The 18,423-nt window shown below is 34.9% G+C and overlaps 2 protein-coding genes across 4 annotated transcripts; one reads left to right on the forward strand and one right to left on the reverse strand.

Annotated features, from left to right (window-relative positions):
* Positions 1-384: 384 nt before the first annotated feature.
* LOC133679985 (carotenoid 9,10(9',10')-cleavage dioxygenase 1-like) lies at positions 385-8,651 on the forward strand. The gene is made up of 14 exons (XM_062102752.1): positions 385-771; positions 1,346-1,416; positions 1,533-1,547; positions 2,593-2,704; positions 3,548-3,647; positions 3,793-3,855; positions 3,984-4,094; positions 4,178-4,362; positions 5,411-5,549; positions 6,259-6,376; positions 6,462-6,563; positions 6,713-6,964; positions 7,262-7,373; positions 8,415-8,651. Exons 1-14 carry the CDS (start codon positions 526-528, stop codon positions 8,442-8,444), a joined length of 1,656 nt encoding a protein of 551 aa, XP_061958736.1. The 5' UTR covers positions 385-525; the 3' UTR covers positions 8,445-8,651.
* A 2,710-nt stretch (positions 8,652-11,361) lies between these two features.
* On the reverse strand, positions 11,362-16,942 carry LOC133680583 (nuclear transcription factor Y subunit A-7-like). Of its 3 annotated transcripts, none has more exons than XM_062103600.1 (8): positions 16,782-16,942; positions 15,945-16,222; positions 14,216-14,328; positions 13,953-14,024; positions 12,869-13,030; positions 12,039-12,156; positions 11,757-11,966; positions 11,362-11,643 (listed from the first exon to the last, which is right to left on the reverse strand). In XM_062103600.1, exons 2-7 carry the CDS (start codon positions 16,207-16,209, stop codon positions 11,773-11,775), a joined length of 924 nt encoding a protein of 307 aa, XP_061959584.1. In that variant the 5' UTR covers positions 16,210-16,222; positions 16,782-16,942; the 3' UTR covers positions 11,362-11,643; positions 11,757-11,772. The 3 variants fall into 3 exon arrangements, with proteins under 3 accessions (XP_061959584.1, XP_061959585.1, XP_061959583.1); XM_062103601.1 differs by having other exon boundaries at positions 11,734-11,966; XM_062103599.1 differs by having other exon boundaries at positions 11,362-11,966.
* Between the last annotated feature and the right edge of the window lie 1,481 nt (positions 16,943-18,423).

Raw genomic sequence — 18,423 nt, forward strand, 5'->3', positions numbered from 1 at the left:
AAAAAAACAAAATTTGGCACAAAAATATTATTTTCTAAAATTAAAGGAATAAATATTTAATGAGGAATTAAAATAAATTTTTCAAACAAATCTCAAATTCATCACCTGCTTTACTTGATTTTTTAACTCAAGTTCTTGGTATCTCAATTCAACCCTAGCTCACAAAAAAGAATATAATGTATTGTTAATTTAAACTAAACAAAATTCAATTGTATGAAATAAAAATTTAAAAATTAAATTGTAATTTAAAAAAAAAACCCAGCAATATGTAAGTAATATATGAGATGGTCAAAGCAAAAGCTCGTTTAGTATATAGTTAATTTTATATATACACTTTTTTTTGTACTAGTTAATATCTAATATATAAATACGTGGCCACTAGCACCATCGCCCATTACCGGAAAAATACAAGTCCACACCAAAAAAATATCTGCAATGTGATGTCTTAACCAGTCACGCCATCTCCTTCCTATCCAATTTTATCACAATCCAGTGCTCACTCTACTACAGGCTAGAGAAAGCAAAATGGCGGAGAAATCACAAGTTGAGAAAAAGCAAGAGATCGGCGTCGGAGCAGGAAGCACGGTAGTGGAAGTGAATCCAAAGCCACAAAAAGGACTTACTTCAAAACTTATTGACTACTTGGAAAAGCTGATTGTTAAATTAATGTATGATACCTCTCAATCTCACCATTACCTCTCCGGCAACTTCGCTCCGGTTCCTGATGAAACTCCTCCTGTTAAAGACCTTCCCGTTAAAGGCTACCTACCTGTAAGTACTGCTTCATTTATTTGATAAAATTAATTAATTTTCTAAGAGTAACGATAAAATGATTTCTATTGATAATATTCCCTTGTCAACGATTTGTCTCATGTAAAGTTTGGATTTGTTTATAAATGATTGATTATGTGCTGTCGTGTGTTTGAATTTTGAAATTGTGAGAATTTTTTGACTCTTTAATTAAGTATTGAGTCCTCTGGGAGTTGTTGACTTATAAATTATAATAGAAAACTAGATTGCGATGAGTAGTCAAAGCAGAACAGGTACTGTACAACATTAATTGGATGTAAAAATGACTACTGAGTTTTTAAGGTCAAAAAACTTGGACCACGATTTTTCCTGTGGACTAGGCCACGCGCCTCCTCTCACTCATGAAAATGTTTAGTTTAACAGAATTTTTAATAGTATTAATTGTTTTTTTAAATATCAGTTAACTCTAAATCAATTGCAGAAAAATAGACCATATCTGTATAGTTTAATTATGTATATTAATTTTCTTAGGCAATCTGTGTTGCATGTGATGTTTATATTAAGCTAAGATGCTTGTTTTTATTTTTAATTTTAGGATTGCCTGAATGGGGAATTTGTGAGAGTGGGTCCAAACCCGAAGCTTGTACCAGTGGCTGGATACCATTGGTATGCTCTCTTTATTTGTGTCAACATCTTGAAAATGTTTCTGTCATTGTAAATGAAAATAGAGTGATTGGTCAGTTGAATGTTCGTGCTAATTTTTGTTTTTGATGGTTGCGCAGGTTTGATGGAGATGGGTATGTTGCTCTAATACATTGCAGATTTTGTTTGTTCCATTTGTTGTCTCTGCAAATTTATATCCCAGTTTCTACAATGTGATGGTTTTCGTTGGCCTAACATCTTATGTTCTGCGGCCAAATTCTCTTTATACTATCAAGCACAACCAGTCAAATGCATGTCTATTCCATATTATTTTTTAAAACACTGAATTTATGGTGGCAGTGGAATGTAATTTAGTGCCTGGTGTTTTCCTCTTTACCTTTTCTTCTCTGCCTAGGCTTGTCAATGCTGTTCACCTAGTTTTACTTCAAATGGTTACAATTGGAGCACTAATAGATATGTGGATTTTATGTGTGCCTTGACATTCTACACTGAATTTGTCAGAGTCGATGTTTATAGAATGTCAAGTTTTAATGAAGTCACCCACTAAAAGTGAGCATTTTATGCTTTTGTCTTCGTCATTCCTTGATGTTTGTTTAACAGATACATGAGTTATGCAAACTCGATCTGGTGGTAAGAATACCTAAAATGGATATTGAGTGTATTCGAACGTAAGTATCATGATGGTGTTGAATCAAAATTCTGCACAACCTTAGAAATAAATTACTCGAGTTTCCATAGGCAAGACACATTGGCAATACTTTGCAATTGAGAACAAAGTAGAGAGTTTGTTTCATCCATAATGGTTCGCAAATACATTTTTGTTCTTCCAATGCATTTACAAGAAAGAGAAGAATGGTTTTTTTTTAATCAAGAACTCTTCACAGAGCCTGATTGTTGTTCCTGTCACGGACATCAACCTATACAATAAGAATTATTTGAAGGTGGTTTTGTGATCAGACTATTGGAATGCCTATTTGTAGACATAACCATTCATGATAATCTGTTTTCATTTGCATTATACATAGGTGGTTATTTCCATTTTCTTTTAAGCACCTTTTCTTCCTTCATAATTGTTTAGATTCCAAGGGTTATATGTGGCTTCCAATCCATCAGGATTATATTTATTCACTTACCAAGTCAATTATGACTTTAAATATATTTTGTCAAATGTATTTGCAGAATGATTCATGGTATGCGCATTAAAGATGGAAAAGCAGCATATGTCCGTCGTTTTGTGAGGACATCAAGACTTAAACAAGAAGAGTTTTTTGGAGGTGCCAAATTTATGAAGGTACAGTCCCGAACCAACTGAATAGGAATATTTTTCATTTAAAATGGAATTATTTTGTGACATTTATGGGGATCATTTTAAGTTTATGTACAAAGCTATGACAATTCTGTTATCCAACTCTAAAGATTCAAATAATTGTGATATTAAGAGAATGATGATTTCAACTGTATAGCACTAAGGATGTGGAAATTATACAATGCCCGCCTCTTTTCTGAGTTAGATAACAAGTTATTCTTCACATAAATATTGCTACTGCTAGGGACTCCATTTGCCGCAATTGGAGTCCCTAACAGTATTCATGTCAGGTATAAGAAATAGTCAAGATTATGTTTCTTTGACCAGTCTGAAAGAGACTTTAGTAATTCATCTTTAATTATGATTATGCTCTCATGTTTTCTTTCAATCACAGTTTCAGTCTCATTCTGCCAGTTAAAACTTCAACTTGGAAGAATTTTCAATTAAAGGGGTTGATTCTTTATTTGATACATTTACTCAAAAGAAAGCTATATGGCTGGTTGGAACACTCACCATGGAATGCGACCTGTACATTTTATTATATAGATATTTTCCTCTGTCCTGTCTTTATACTACATATAGTAATATGACAATAATCATTTACGAAACATTCCTGAGAAGGTGCAGATTAGAATTTTATATGGTACATATCTCACTCCAAAGTTAGGAGCCTTGGGTGAATTTTGAATCTAAGATTTCTTGATGCTCTCAGGTCTCAGTACTGTCACACCTCTTGTAGTTTTGCTCGCCAATCAAGAGTTTTTGAACCTTGTTCTACATGTTTTCTCTTGAATAATTATCTTTTGTTCTTTGACCTGTCATTTACAGGTTGGAGACCTCAAAGGGCTTTTCGGATTACTTATGGTTAACATGCAAATGCTTCGAGCAAAAACAAAAGTATTGGACATGTCATATGGAAATGGGACTGGTAAGTTGGGTTTCTTTTGATTGGCTTTAAAGTTTGATCTGGAGATGACATCCACATCTATGTTTATTAGTTGCCGCTCACATTATTAATCATCCTCACAAAATAGAGTGTTAAAAGAAAATAATTGTCTGCAACCCTCTTCCAGGTAATACAAATCTCATTTATCACCATGGAAAACTTTTGGCACTTCAAGAGGCTGATAAACCCTGTAAGCTCATCTTTTCTCTTTATCATACTTTTGAGAAGATCAAAGAATTTTTTGTGTGGGTGAGTTGTTTGTTGCTCTTTTGCGGTCCTTTTGTGTAGAACTGGAGAGATGTCCTTTGAATCTTGCAGATGTGGTTAAAGTTATGGAAGATGGAGATCTGCAAACTATTGGCCTGTTGGATTATGAAAAAAGACTAAAACATTCTTTCACTGCTCATCCAAAGGTGGATCCATTCACTGGTAATGTCCTGCATGAAAAGGTACCTCAGCAACAAGTTTTACTGAAGTGAAACATTTTTGACATTCAAAATCCCTTAATGCAGGAGAGATGTTTACCTTTGGCTATTCACATGAACCACCATATGTGACATACAGAGTCATTTCAAAGGATGGTGTCATGCATGACCCTGTACCAATAACTATATCAGAACCCATAATGATGCATGACTTTGCAATTACAGAGAACTATGCAATTTTTATGGATCTTCCTTTGTACTTCCGACCGAAGGTACAATAATTTCTCATTTATTGCAGTTTATGGACACAATTCACAGTGCTTATAAAACAAATGAATGAACTGTTCACAAGGTTCAGCATGATACATGCATGCATATGAGTGTCTTTCATGAATATCTATGTAAGTGAAAGGCAATTATAAACTTGAGATTTAAAAGTGCATAGAAATAACTAGAGAGAGTATTTTGCATAGAGAGAGTATTGTGAGAGAGGGGAGGAGGGATGCCAACTCATAAAATATAACTAGATTCTTGGTCAGACTCTGGAAAACACGAATCATTGATTTTGAGGGTGAATAATTTGCACTGAATATATGTACAGGTCTTACTAATATTGCATGTTTTAGAGTAGCTGTTCCTTTTGCTGTCCTTTTTGTGGTTGAGATTTTTTAGGTGTAAAAGATTTCACAAGTTTATGTGATTAAACCAGTAAATTGTCGGATCATCATTAATAATCTTCTATTAAAAATAAATGACTCTAAATAGAGAGCATATCGGACCAGTAATTTCAACAAACACTTAATAAGTAGAGTTTCTGTTAATTGTAACCTAATCTAAGCAACAGTGAAGTTCAATGCTATCCATGGGTTAATTATATTATTTTGATTTTAATCTCCAGCATTTTTATTTTAAGGAGAGGGTATGTAAGCTGGTCCCTCATTTCTGTTGATCTGTTTGTAACAAAAATAAGAGCAACCAACAACTAGCTAATTCTAGCTAGAAAATGCCTCGCAGATCTTGTCCAACCTTTGCTTGCGGAAAAGCAGTATAAGAAAGTTATGGTTGTTTTCCTGCAAACCTTTCTTCCAAATTCTAGGCAAAATATTCCTTAAGATCAATTTCCTTTACTTTTGCTTTGCTTTGCTTTCTTCACTTCCAGATTGATTCTAACAAAACTTTCTTGACAGCCAAAAGCAGCCTCATGTAACTTGCATGAAAATTCACAGTAGTACTTGAATGCATGCAATAGATTTTAATTCATGGTATGGAATGTGATGGAAACAGTCATCCTTAAATATTTTCCTTGAGACAACTCTTCAGGAAATGGTGAAAGAAAAGAAGCTCATATTCACATTTGATGCAACAAAAAAAGCTCGTTTTGGTGTCCTTCCACGATATGCAAAGGATGACCTCCTAATCAAATGGTTTGAGCTTCCAAATTGCTTCATATTCCACAATGGTGCGCTACTTTCTTTCCCATGTACATTTAAATTCCAAAAACATCATTCTCTGAGTTAATAGTATTGTAACCTTTCCCGTGTCTATTTAAATGCCAAAAACATTATTCTCTGAGTTGATAAATCTGTAATATGAACACAATTGCCCAGCATATCTTTAGGTTATGATGCTTTATCCTAGTTTCTGGTATTGGCTAAGAAGTTGATCTTTTGTGTCGTAGCTTACATCAAGCTTCATATTCCAATTTGCTGGTCGCCTAGCCAAATCTGCATGCCTAGTAATTTCAATCAACATAGAGGCACCCTTGTACAAAATCTGTGGTCAGTTTTTCAATGCATGGTTTTTGAAAATTGTTATCTTTCGGCTTAACATGTGTAAATCTAGAAGACATAAATCAATAAGTCAAAGTGATGTGAACAAGTATATAAAAACTGCAGTAGACTGTCTTTCAGGCTCCTCTTTAGCCTTGAAAAGTCTCTGTCATGGAGATTCCTGTTCTTAAAACTGATAGTCTGGCTTCTCTTCAGAGATGTGTACAGTGAACAAAGTTGACATTGTTTTTGGATGAAATAATCTGTTTGTCATATTTCACTGATTTATTTTAGTGGAACTTCAAATATACGAAGGCTTCTGTTGGCTTATGAATAAGATACTAGATTTTGTCCTGTCTTCATGAGTCCATTCTAACTTTATTTGCTTGGTTTTACTAGCCAATGCCTGGGAGGAGGAGGATGAAATTGTTTTAATCACTTGCCGCGTTCAAAATCCAGATTTGGACATGGTCAGTGGGGATGTCAAAGAAAAGCTTGAGAATTTTTCAAATGAGCTGTAGGAGAAATATGACACATTCCTGTGAGTTTTATAGTAGTTTATCTTTATGTATTTCTGATGGCCTTTTTTTCTTTTTGAGCAGTTATGAGATGAGATTCAATATGAAAAGTGGTGTAGCTTCACAAAAGAAACTATCAGAATCTGCAGTTGATTTTCCCAGGGTGAATGAGAGTTACACTGGGAGGTGTACATCTACCCTGAGCTGCAGTTGTGTCACTAATGTTGCTCTTTGGCTTGAGTTCATTTTGCTGCATCATATTTTACTTGTGCTGTTGATTGACTTATGTCTTCTGCTGATTATTTTTGCCTGATGATTATCTTGTGTGAATTCAGGAAACAAAGATATGTGTACGGGACAATTCTGGACAGCATTGCAAAGGTTACAGGGGTTGTTAAATTTGATCTACATGCAGAGCCTGAACCAGGAAAAGGAAAGATTGAGGTTGGAGGAAATGTCAAAGGCATCTTTGACCTTGGTCCTGGTAGATTTGGTTCAGAGGCTGTATTTGTCCCTAGTAAGCCAGGCACCACTTCCGAGGAAGATGATGGCTACCTGATATTCTTCGCACATGATGAAAGTACCGGGTAATCGCTTCCCCTTTTAATTAAAACTTCCTTTAACTCAATTTGTAAACCTGTCAACAATTTTGGCCCATCTTTTTTTTCATTTTTTTTTTATTTCCATCCAAGCATCCAATTTAACAAGTGTACTTTGACTGCTCTAATATTCCAAAAATTTGGCTATATGCCCCGTCAAGGAACACCAGGCTTTCTCTTTCAATTTTCTGTTTCTCTTATTCTTTCTGAGGGGCATTGAGGATGAGGTGGTTTACAGGCTCATGGTATTTTTAAAAAAACTAACTTCTTATCTTTAACATGCAGAAAATCATCAGTGAATGTGATTGATGCAAAAACCATGTCAGCTGATCCTGTTGCAGTTGTTGAGTTACCCCACAGAGTTCCATATGGGTTCCATGCCTTCTTTGTGTCAGAGGTGAGTGTAATATTAGTTACTTCTGGATTTAGTTCGATTTTGATCTTTCATGCTCAATTCATTTTTGGTCTGACTTATACTAGAAGTTAATTTTTATGAGAGTTAGGAGGAGTTTTCAGAGAGTTGTATGGCGATGCCATTTAAGATTTTTTTTTTCCTCTCTCTCAATAAATGCCATTGAGAATCAATCAAGTGAAGTTCAGAACACCAAAAAATTGAGGACCACATATTAGCCAACAATAACGGGTATTGATCTGATTCTTAAGATGAGGAGATGGAGTTGAACATATTGGAAACGGATTAAGTATTTGGGTATTCTTTGAAATGAATAATTGTACATAAATGGATCAAATACTAGCAAGAAGTTCAAGGCAGTGCCATTTGATGATGACAAGATACAAGAAAGCTATCTCAGCTGATGTGACATCTGCAATGAAGACTGGCTTTTTTTTTTTTTTTTTAATGAATGTGATCCAATTTATTAGGGTTGAATTGTCAAAACTCAAACTTGAGACCTAACCTCACTTGCTTATGCAAGAATACCATTGAGTAACAAGTTTGTTGCTTATGCCGCAAAGACTAGCTGCGTTATTGTGTTCCTAGAGAATGCAGCCCTTACCCCTACTTGGAGTTGTGCATCAAGGGTTAGAGTTGTAGTCACCTGTTACTTGGAATAACACCTTGTACCTCCCTGAATTCTAGCTGTGATGAGTAACAGTAGTATGATGATTATCCAGCTATTCTTTGCTAACAAAATTTCAGTGTGAAATTCTACAGTCGTCCAGCCAGAAGGAATGTATTTTATTTCCAGTGTGAATATCGCTTAGCCTTTTTATCTTTTCATCCCCGATGTTTTTCTTCGGAGATTACCCGATTGATTATTTCCAGCAACTTCTTTGGGTTCATCCGTTATACCATACAACCATTGCATGATAATTCATATCTGTACAGATGCAAGTTATTAAGTTTATTGTGTGCGGCTACAGCTACTTCTATTTTCCGAGCTGTGCTTCTAACCAAACTCCATCAAATGCTGAACAGGAACAACTTCAAGAACAGGCAAAACTGTAATTGCTCCACAGAAAGAATAGGCAATCATTTGGGTTTGAGATATGGTAATAGAACACACGGAGAACGGGAAGCAGAGTAATTTCCACTAGCGTGTAGTTGTTGCCTGTTATGCTGCCATTAATTCTGTATTAACAGAGAACCTGTAAACTATAAAACCTCAGCAGCAGTACTAGTAGCCATATATATCGAAATTTCTTCCTTGAATAATGTGATGGTTTATCTCTACATGTCCAGCTCATTCACAGATAATGTTCTCTGTCAATGTTGATTGTCATCCATTGCAGTTTCGCAGGTCCCACGGTCATCGGCGATTGGAGAGAACTCGAGAAAACAAGCTTTTTCTCGAGCATTCCAAAGGTTTATAATCACGTGATTAGAGAAAGATCTCGATTTATTCATTAATGAGTCAACAACGATTTCATTGCATACCCCTTTCAATTTAAGCAAGCAATTGTCAACCTGCACAGCAATAGTTCCCAAAAGGACAGCCCAACGGTTGAAAACGAAGAAAATCTTTAAGGCAAATTGGCAATAACCAAGAAGTTTGATAGACATTTTCTGGATTTGCCCACTGGCTTACAAAAATCCTTATGTAGCGTACAAGAAAGAGGTCCATTCAAAATCGAACATGTTTGCCAATAGAAAGCAGCACTGTCACTTGGTTTCGATGAATGCTTACTAAGAGTGTTTATTTTTGTATTTTAAAATTATTTTTTAAAATTCTATTTTTATCATTTTAGATTGTTTTAATTTACTATATTAAAAATAAAATTTTAAAAAATAAAAATATTTTAAAAAACAATCATTCTAACCTTACTAACTAGGTTTGAAATTATTTTAAATATTAAAAATTAAATTCTAAATAAAATGGAGATAATGAGAGGATAAGATAAAGGTGATTATATTCTATTATTCTTTATAAAATAAAATGAATTAAATTTTATTTTTTAAAATATATAAATTCAATTTATCTATTAATTTGATTCAAATTGAACCTCCGAACAACCTGGAAATTGATTAAAATTGGAGTCCTGATTCTCCACATAGAGGGAGCAGCTGCAAAGCCTATCACAAACACAACACTTCGAATAAAATTCCTTGCAAACATCCGCTAAAACAAAAGGAAAAACTAAGGTTTCTTTCTCTTCGTTTAGAACCTAGCAGGCCCGCACAGAACCAGCAGAATGACTCTTGATTCACATCTCGATTCAACAGACAGGCCAATGAGCTGTGATCAATCAGCATGGCACCATAAAAATTGACATTTTCTTACAGTTGATTTTGAGATTCACTGGGCTGGCAGCGATTTCTTTCTTTGTTTTTTTTTTTAAAAAAAAATAAAATACAAAATGATGCCATTAAATCTTTAAATCTTCATACTAAAGCTTTATCAGATAAGCTTCTACAGATTTATAGTACATCCCATACATTAGAGTAGTTCCCAAACCGATTTTGAAATCTAAATTTCAAAAAAGGGAAGAAGGTATTCGGATTTATTTGCGAGTAAAACTAAAAAATGAGAACAGTAAAATCTTGTTCCGTCACAAAAATGAAAAAAAGAAAAAAAAATCCATCCCTCAGCAAAAAAGCCAAGCATCCACCTGCAGGTGCATGAAACCTATGAAAGGGATGGTTGGTTGGTTCCTCAAACCTTTTCTTCTGCTAAAAAAGAAGAATAAAGGAGCACCCATCCATCCATCCATCTTTCCCTCATAAATTGTTTCAAGCACACTTCAGATTACTAAATGTTTCTTCATTGGGATATTTATATCTATATTTTCATAAATAAATGCTTACACACAGCATAATAATCAAGAAAAAGAGATAGAGTCGACTTGATACGGCGAGACAAGAAGAGAGAGATGAGAGCGCCGCAGAGTCGCGTAGGGAAGGGGATTGTTGTTTTTAAAAGGATCCGCCCAAAACTACGGTGTTTTACATCCAAAACAATTCTTTTTTCCAAGGCAACACCGCTTGTATCATATAGCCAATCATGGTTAGCCACGTGTACAGAAGCCTTTTCTTTTAAAACCCGTTCTTTTAGCAATGATTTATTGTGTTTTAATTTTTTTTTTAAAATAAATTTATTTTTATTTTTATTTTATATTATTTTGATGAGATTATATTAAAAATAAATTTAAAAAAATAAAAATATATATATTTAAAAAAACACTTTAAAAAATAACCACTACAGCAATACCAAAGATATAACATTTTAATAATTTAATTTTTTATAGTTATGGTTTAAAAAAATAGATTTTAAAAAAATTAATGGTGATTTTAAAAATATATAATTATTTAAAATTATTGTGATATAATTTTTCATATATAAATAAATAAATAATAGTTCTCTAAACAAAATTTTATTTTAGCTTCTATAGAATTAAAATTTATCGGATGACTTGTCTCCCAATTTCGAAGGCACGTGATATAAGCAAACACTGACGCACAGAAAAATGCTACTCAATACCCCCAGGATTCCGTCCCGGTGGTCTCTTTTATAGCACGACAATAATCCAAACATCACTTCCTGCAAAATAGAAAATGTTGGAAAACAGAACTGTCTCCAAATTTCCCGAGAGGGACTGTGATTGGATAACAATCGAGCATGCCACTTTAACGTGGTACATACTGGCAACACATGCAGATAATGCTTTGGCCTTTGTTCTTGTACAACAATGAAGCGCGCGCGTCCTACACACGAACAGTTGGCAGAATGGAGATGAATTTGACCCGAAGATGAATAAGCGAAACAGTTTCCAAACAATCTAAGGATGAAGATGAGGTGAATCCTAAGAACAATCAGAATTCAGAAGGGAAAAGACTGACGGAAAGAACAACAGCCAACTCTTAGCGTCATTGAGATGTTAGGGTAGAAGAGGTAAACCCTTTGCTCACACATAAAGTAGAGGTCACATGAAAGTTCAAATGCAGACCATTTGGAATTACTACGTTCGAGAGTAATTTCTACTAGGTAGATACACAAGTTTTTGCCATTTTTACAGAAGCGACTAAAAGAAGAGAGATGAAATTAGTTCAAGTCTGAAGACAGCATGAAGTCCATCACATATGCTACACTCTCACCACCATGAATGCACCAAGAAACCAAAGACCTAAAGCCAAGAATGAATTGCCTGAGAAACACAGCACAGGAAAGGTTTCCTCCCAAGTTGAACATGGCTAATGCCTCCAGCTTTTCCTGCAGAAGGCAAACCTTACATAAGATACAAAGACTAGCCAGGAGAAAAAGGAAATTAAACGATGTCTCTATTGGAGTTGATAATCAAACCAACAATGCTGAAGGCCCCGTACAACTCGAGGTGGAAGTTTAATGAATGGAGACAGCTCCATTAGACACCCTATTCCCGTGTGTGGTTTCCTTTTGCTGACCCAAGAAGCTGCCATCATGTGATGATGAATGATATCTTGATGAGAGTGTATGGCCATTACCATGACCGTTGGAGGAAGCCTGTGACCCTTTTCCTTCTTCCAGATCACCAGAGGAATTCAAATCTCCACTACCTTCGGTGGGAAAACATTCAGAAACTGAAAAGCTATAAGATTGTTTTGAGATATTAGCAACAGAATTAATACCCTTCTCTGATGTGGGATTGGTAGCGTTATTATCAAGCTTCTTTGTATTGAGAAAACGGCCACCACAACCTCTTGCCCTTCTCAAAGCATGCTGGTGTCGAGACTCATGTAGATACGGCTTTACCAACCAACAAGAGACACAGATCATATAACAGGCAATTTATAAATTTAGAATGCATGAACTCAACCGTGAATAGGGTAATCAAATCAGAAATAGATTTCAGACCAGAACAATAAACTGAAGAATCAGTGACATTTGCAGGTGCTTAAAATCCCCATTAACATCTCCGACACCCGATACAGTTTCATCCCACTTTCTATGAATTTGTCTATTTCATTAACACACAGGTGGTCGACTATGGGTTACTCCTGGGAAGTTCTTTATAATGTCTATTATCTTCTTTCAAAAGGAAGTACAAATATCCTGAGAAAGAATTCAGATATCAAACACATCCAAGGATGTCTAATCCTAGGAACTTCTTTAAAATCATCAAGTAAGCTAGCCCGTAACTGAGAGAATTTTATCCCGTGAAAAGGATAAAGAAATTGAACTTCTATTGATTCCATTTGAATGAAAGAACCACACAAAGCTCGTAACCTAGCAGAAAGAAACTTGCATTCAGGTAACATAGCCAAAAAGAATGTGACACTGAAAATCAACTAATTTTAAAAGAGAATGCATGTTTTAACTTTGCACAAACAGATGAAACAAACCATGCCAGGATTTAGATTAACAATTTAAGGACGTATCTATGCATCTAGACTAAAATTTTACCACTGAAAATACTAAATAATCTCAGCGGATGAAAAAATTGAAACATTGATTCTACCTTTCTAACTTTTACTGCCTTTTTTGCAAGCTCTGCCTTAGCACGTGCCTGTCTTCGCCTCATAATACCATGAAACTGTTTTGCATTTACATAAACAGGCTCCTCTTCCATTTCAAGGGGCAAGGGCATTCTGGCGTGTGGCATTCCATATAATTGAGGTACCTAGTAACAAAGCAAGAAATTTATTAACTATAAATGTCTGAAAACAATAATTAGGTAGAAGAACATTAATTTAATCATTTCACTTATCATTATCAGGAATAAATAAGATTGCACTCAAGCTGGCTCTCAGACCAGACATGCAATGGGATACCCATCCAAACCCATTGATAGATGGTTGAACCAACAGCATTGAGAAGAAACCAGTATAAGATCAAAAGGTGAACTTGTTTAAGATGGATTTTATCATAATGAATCCCAACTGACAGCTATGAAGTTTTGATTGGCCCGCGTTAGTTTTATATCTCAAATTTTATCCACCTTTAACAATCAAATAATAAAAACAAATAAGCCAAACCCACACCCACAAATATATATATATATATATATATATATATATTTGTCAATCTACCTTAAGAGATCATCTGGTTTTCTTCTGAAGATGAGGACGATCCATGTAAAGTTTTATGTTTTGTTTTTTTGTAATATACTTTCAATTAGTCTACAAGAAATAAACTGAATGCATAAGTGGTGGTACAACCAAGAACCATAAGCTCCACAGTTGAATTAGAGAGCCGATGACTTGATCATTGATGGGTAAATGTTTGTAATTGTTTAGTAATCGTGAACAACAGAGAATACTAGAAATCTGTTGGCCTTGGCTGTATCATTCCTCTATCGACTTCAGCTCATAATGCCAGATCACCAATTGTGAACAAGGAGGCACAAATATAAATTCAGTAATGGGAGAGAACATCTAAAATGAGAAGCAAACATAGAGAAGGGACCATGAAGTATGCCAAATGTAATTCAGAAGCAAACATAGTATCTAAAATAAGATTCAAACGTGAAGCATGACAAATGTGGTTTACTGTCTTTCTGTTCTTAAATTTATAGCATAGATAGAGGACCATGAAGTTCATACCATAGCTTGTGCTCCATAAGAAGCAAACATCCCGCCATACTGTGGATCTGTATATGGATTTGAAGTCAAAACCTGAAAAAGTTAGAGAACTCAGAATTCTGAGTAAACAGAAGTTGGAACCAGGTGAGGCAAAGTCCAAGAGACATTTAGCTGTCAATGGAATACAACCGTGAGTGCTCACAAATGTGCACATTGAGCATGCACTAGAAAAACAAGTGCATTTGTGCACACAAGGGAAACAAACAGGGTGGGGGGGGTCTTACAATTGAGTGGCCAACAAGTTCCATCTGGGAATTTGGTTCAAGGTGTCCGCCCATGGTAACAGTTGTTGGTGATGGAATGTGTTTGAGATGGTGTTCTTGTTCATTACTTTCATCTGGACAAGAAAAGAAACTTTAGCCATGTCATGGGTGGTGTCCTCACCTGACAAAATGTGACACTTGCAACAATATCGTATGTCTAAAAGAAAAGGGTAAATCTGAATTTCTAAGAAACAAGGGGCAAACATGCCATATACATTTCTTTCTGTTGAAGATTAGAAGTCTGTTGAAGATTAGAAGTAATCAAGGCACCAGTAATCAACACAAAGTAAGCATTCACGAACAATTTTCTATCAAAGTACAAATAAACCCATAACACATGCATTTATTTCAAAATATTATTCTCAGGAGGAGGGATTTATGGACAGCTGCTACAATTTATCCCTTCAATTTTCTGCATCCAATGCAGAACATTGAGTAGAGTCATGTCTTCCTACCAAAATCTGGGTAGTGGCAAAGAGAAGGTAGTCTAGCATACCGCTACTGGCTGAGAACAAAATATAGTGGGGTCAAAGAGAAGACTAGAATAAAAGGAAGACATTGTTCCAATTCAACCTGCAACGTGTTTGGACATTGGACATGGAATTCAAAAAGAAACAAAGTAGTATTAAAGATTTTATAAACATAATATTTATCTTACAGCAGGATGTGACAATAAAAGGCCTTCCAATTTTTCCTTTCCTTGAATTATTCTCCACAATTGAAATTTTTTGAAGACATTTATAACCTTCAAGAAATTGCTTGGAGCACAAACTGACAGTATCAACCTAATGTTTCCCCTCTCTAACCAACCAAAAGCAAAAGGCAAGATATTTTAAATGAACTTGTGAATCCTAAACTCAAAAAAAAGAAAAAAGTTGTAAGGATTAATTGTTAACCAAAAAAAATAACAAGAACAATCTGCCTGCTAAAAAAGACCTACCCTTCCTGCACTCCTAAAAGTAAGGAGCAAGGTTAGATCTATACAACAGGGTGCCAGTACACTACATTCAAAATGAAAACCAGACAAATTCATTATCACACAGAATTTAGCCACCATAACAGTGCGACCATTTTGTTGTACTCAAACTTAAGAATTGATCCAGGCTAAAAAAAAATAACTACGAGGGAAATACTATTACATGAATTCATGTGCCAGTTTCAATTGTGAGTGAAAATTACAAGTTTTGAGTTTGATTATTCTCAGGAGCTCTCCATCATTTTTGAGTGCCCGGCATCCATATCACCGAAGTAAATGAATATGATACCCAGGGTGAAGTAAAAGAGGCAGTATCCTAGCAATGTCGATAAACTTTATCCACAATGGAATATCACCAATCCTTTTCTTTCTTTTCCTCTTGTACAAGATAGAATCTTGTTCTTTCAAGCTGATTTCTCTAATTTCTAGAATAAACCTTTCATGTAAAAAATGTGAAGAGCAAGTAAAATATGCATACCGGAACAAGTTTGTGATGCAAACCATAAAAACATGGAATGCTTGGTTTAAATTCAATGGACCATGTTAAAGACGGGGGAACATTCTATTGATCACTCACATTGAGAGAAAAGCACAATTGGAATGCCCTGGTCACACTCTTTTCAAACAGTTATCTTATGCTGACTGTTAAGGTAATAATAATGTCTTCGTGCAAACATACTTGCAAAACAAAGGGATGGGTTCAAGGATTACTACCAGATTGCGATGTTACATCGGTCTGCATGTCTTTGCTCACCATAGCTCCTTTCTGTAAGCCAGTATTAACTTGTGATTGTATTGCTGCATTCGCAAGAGAACCATTTAGGTTTTCTACTGAAGACAATTTTGATGCAGTGTCACCTAAAGAGGGACTGTTCCCCACATCACGCCACCAAGGTTGCGAGTAAATGTTTGTTTGGAACGGGCTCGGTCCACTGTGGTCTAAACGTCGATCTTCTTTTTCAGATTTTGCCGGCATCATTCACAACGTCCTCCTAGAACATAAAAATTTCAAAAAAATCCTAAATTTTCAATAATTTAATAAAAATAAAACACGACAGATGACACGCCGCAAAATATATATGCAAAATTCAATCTCCATTGAATTATTCATCACCACACATCGCCAAAAGAAGAGAGAGAGAGAGAGAGAGAGAGAGATTTGCAGAAGACTTCATTTCAAGCTTTTTAGCAAAGAACAAATTTATTCAAACTTCAACAGCTTTAAAACAAAACTAGGCTTAACAGGCGAAAAGACGCCAAATTTTAGCTCAATTCAGCTATGGTTTTCATCAGGATATCCTAAATCCACTCCAACCTTTTAAATTTCATAGCACAAAGTAATCAAACCAAGCAAAAGTCTAGTTCTAAATCCCCCTTCTACTTGAAGAACAGAGCTAAAAAATTTCCAATGTTTTCATCTTCCCCACAAATTTTCTAGCAAGCCAGATACAGAAATTCCCCAAAGAACAAAACTTTATCATCAAAAACACAAATTGAAGATGCAAGCAGAGAGAGAGGAAGGATGGAGGAGGAGTTGGGAGAATTGCTTACTGTGAAATTGGGAAACCCTAACAGAGCTTGAATTTTTGGAGAATCTATAGGAAAGTCATTGATTTCGGTCCATCTTTATTTAATTTTCTGAGTGTAAGGGAAACCTCAACAGAGAGAGAGTGGCATGGTGATGAAGAAAGATGTGTATAAAATAAAAAATAGTGTTTTGGATATTTCAGGAATAATAAAAATTCATTTTTTTATTTTTTATTTTTACAGCTCACGCAAAGGTCGTTTTCTTTGTCTGTTCTCCGGAAGAAAATTATAAATTCAAGAACACAAGGTATCTCGACTTTTTGGTATGACAAAATCACCCTTGGGTCAACTCAAAGCTATCCTCTTTGTTTCTTTCCTTTTCTTGTTCTTTGCGTCTGATTGAAAATTTAGAGAAAAATATGTTTTACCAGAGACAGATAATTATATTATAAAAAATAAAAAAAATTACATAATAATTTATATTCGCTCAATTATCTTTCTTAAGCTACAATAGCAAGGCTCTATAACACTGTTGCTATAATCATATTTATTAATATTATCATTCTTTATATAAAAACAAAATCCAAGGATTCCATTTAGAGTTGAATACAAACCTAGCACTGTAAAATTTTATTTTTTATGTTTTTTTAATTGAATTAATTAGTTGAAAGTGTCGTAGAAATTATTTTTTAATGTATTTTTTATCTGGAAATGTATTAAAATAATATTTTTATTATTATTTTTTAAAATTCATTTATGATATCACACATTAAAAATATTAAAAAATAATAAATAATAAATACAATTGTACTGTAAAGATAAACACCACTGAATTCAATGTGGAGTTTGTACCTTCTTTTAACAATAGTGAAGTGGATGTGCAATAATTGCTTTTGATTCCCAAATGGTCAGTCTAAAATGGATGGTCTTGGAAATTTAATTTATCCTGAGAAAATGTCATGGAACTGCTGCATGGATATTAAAGAGAATCACTGGAATTTCCTGTGATGCATAGAGATCACCCTTGAAATGGAAGCTTCTAAGATAAAAATGGATGCCAAGTAGGTGATGTTTCCAAAAAGAGTACCTAAAATCTGAAAGCACATCGCTTCGTTTCCTTTGACCTTGGAGGAAAAGAGGTACAGTAACTGAAATCTAACCCAAGTACCAGACCAGACCAGACCAGGCATTTATCGAATCCCCAAAAAAAAAAAACATACAGCGCAACAGACATGTGAAAGAACGTGTAGTTTTTATTTTATGTTCAATATAAGGGGAAAATAAACAAAAAGAAAACAAGTAAAGCAGTTTTATGTCCAAGTTTAGTAGTTAGTAGCACGGCAGGACCAAGTTGTCCCACAGGTGAGGAACATTATGATAACGTTTTCTTCCAGGAGTTGTGGAGTTTCCTTTACCTTTTACAAATGCTTGACTACTAAGTTTAGTTCTTAACAACCATTTGACATATAGAAGTTTTTAGCTGCTAAGTAACTATCCCACTAGCAGCATTGAGTGAGTGGGTCTGATCCTCGCTTTTTGCAGATCTTGTGTTGCTTGCAAAACCAATATTGTATGCACCACAGTACCAGGCTCCTCGATTTTCTAGGGTTTTCTTTACTGCGGGATACTCTCCAATCTCCATCATACACTCCTTACAGCTATGATT

Source organism: Populus nigra, chromosome 19 (assembly GCF_951802175.1).
Source record: "Populus nigra chromosome 19, ddPopNigr1.1, whole genome shotgun sequence".
NCBI classification, from domain to species: domain Eukaryota; kingdom Viridiplantae; phylum Streptophyta; class Magnoliopsida; order Malpighiales; family Salicaceae; genus Populus; species Populus nigra.